Source organism: Phanerochaete carnosa (genome assembly GCF_000300595.1).
Source record: "Phanerochaete carnosa HHB-10118-sp unplaced genomic scaffold PHACAscaffold_13, whole genome shotgun sequence".
In the NCBI taxonomy this organism is placed as follows: domain Eukaryota; kingdom Fungi; phylum Basidiomycota; class Agaricomycetes; order Polyporales; family Phanerochaetaceae; genus Phanerochaete; species Phanerochaete carnosa.
Window position 1 is genome coordinate 414,478 of NW_006767640.1, and position 2,349 is coordinate 416,826.

General features: G+C 42.0%; 1 protein-coding gene across 1 annotated transcript; it reads right to left on the reverse strand.

The window, feature by feature from the left end:
- Positions 1-1,550: 1,550 nt before the first annotated feature.
- On the reverse strand, positions 1,551-2,133 carry PHACADRAFT_106435 (uncharacterized protein; the record flags this gene model as incomplete). The annotated part of the gene is made up of 2 exons (XM_007401598.1): positions 1,551-1,769; positions 1,837-2,133. Coding segments are annotated over 2 exons (516 nt in total), but the record flags the coding sequence as incomplete, so codon positions are not given.
- Between the last annotated feature and the right edge of the window lie 216 nt (positions 2,134-2,349).

Below are 2,349 nucleotides of genomic sequence, written 5' to 3' on the forward strand. Positions count from 1 at the left end.
TACTATTAAAGGTGGCTAAGCAGATATTAATGATACCTCTACACAGTTACCAATATGATGGGGAGTGTCTATGAATATTTCGATGAATTTACAATATGTATACAGTGTGCAGTAGCTTGGCTAACCTTGAAAACACCAGCAAGGATGTTTGCGCCCATTTAGGCACCATAAGCGCCGGTGTCGGGGACATCTGAACACATCAAATGGTGCCCTCGCATGTCACGAATTATATTCGCATTTTAGCAGATTTATCCGAAATTTATCAGAAGGAAGACAGCCTTGTCATTCTACCACCATTATAAGCTGCATACGTGCTGTAAATTTACCAAAATATTTACAGAGACTCATGACCACATTGGGAATCATGTAGAGATACATGGAAGCCTGGTTTACTGCTCTCAACAGAGTGGAAGTGGTGAGAAAGGCAGATAGCACTTTAGCGCTTATTGAGTGCTTATTTGTGTATGTCTACCCACTTTCCTCTCTTCAAAGCTACCATTCAAACATTTAAAGTATTATACATGTATATATATTCTTGATCCCCTCATTCATCTCTATTAACTCATATATCAATTAGCAAGATGTGCCCACATCTGAGATGACCCTTGTGCACTCTAGTCTGGCCAGCACACACAAAAGACAGTGCTGCTACACAGGCACATCTGAGTTTTACATCTTCTAATGGTTACATACAGGTAGTGTATACTAGAAGTACCTAGATCTCAAGTTTCAGCTCAATACATAAAGTGTGGAAGGCTACAAAAATCAAGCAAGTTTTACTTCAAAGTTTGAAATAAACCCTAACCCCAGTTTGATGGACTAGTGTAATGTTAATACACTTTACATTCCCACACCTTAAGGTGAAGTTTTGCGACGGTGCTGAAAAGCTCCCAAGGTGCCAGTCTGTACAGGATGATTCTTCATTACATTCAGAAATTGTAATGAGGTGTATTGTGAATATTGTAGGTGCAAAAGGCCAAATATAAGTAAAATTTGGTTCATGCAAATCTTCTTGACTTGAGAAATATTTGCCGCAATAGCAAGCAGCTTCAGGTGACGTCGCATTCTGCACAGTTATGGTTTTAGTATGACGGTGTGAGTGCAGCAACTTTATGGCACAAGAGCTTACTGATCAATTGCAGGCCAGAAGAGTGGATCTTGCACCACAATCACCATCTGCTCCAATTTCTCTTGGGCCTTTTTGTCTCCAAAGATAATGCACCGATCCTTTTCAGGGAGTACAGTATTCAGTGTGATAAGGGCTTCCAATGGAAGGCGGAGATCATAAAGCCAGGCATAAGCTGGATAGTGTGCCATCCAGCATGTGATTATGGCACACAAAACAATAAGACCCTCACTGCCATTTAGCACCACATGCTTCAGTTTGAGGTGGCAGTGCATGAGAGTCTTGCTTTGGATCCAGGTGATGATCTCATTGGCAAGCTTGGAGTATTGAGTATACCAGGTGCCTGTAGTCTTGAAGTAGGTACCAACAATGAGATTAATCTATGGAAACAGTCAGTGAACTGTATCACATCAAAGGTTAAAATTTACTGATATAAGTAGCAGTCTAGAGAAATTACATTCTTGTGTGTGCAAAGCAGTTTGCACCATGCCTTGGCACTATCGGGCCCAGCATCTGAACATGCACTGACGACCTCAATCTTCCAGTCAGTCTCCACTATACACAAAACCTTCTCAACAAGCTGGAAAAGCCTGTTGCTAGACTTCTGGTCAGCTGAAACATCATACACCTTGACCGAGTACACCTGCAGATCATATCAGAGATATTAAAATATGAAACAACACCCGCAATCAGAGAACAAGATGATGCACCTGGCTAGTCAAGCTTAGCATGAATGTATCATAGTGATGTTGATTCATGGCTGTCCAGCCGTCAAACTGTAAGGTACCATTTTGATGATTGAGGCTGGCAATCGCTCTGTCTCTTTCAGCACGAAGATCTGCAAGAGTTTGGGGAAGGATCTGGCATGTGAGAGTATAGCGTGTAGGTACAACAGCAGTGACATGAACAAACTCCTGCATAAATAACAGGACCTCTGAATTAGTTAGCCAAGTAAGAGGAAAGCCACAGGATGCTGTGATGCACATGAGCCGTTGCTTGAAATGCTCTTACTGCGAAGCTATCCACTGCTGTAGTGTAAGTGGATGTCGAGCAGTGGTGTCCAAGAGATCTATGTATGAAGTTGATGGTTGGCAAGAAAGTGAAGGAGTGATGCTTGATGTAAAGTAGGAATAGTTTGATACCAAGAGAGATACTGAGTGGGATAGTGGCAAAGGTATGTGAGTGGCAAATGAAGCAGTGGATGGGGAACACGATAACAATGC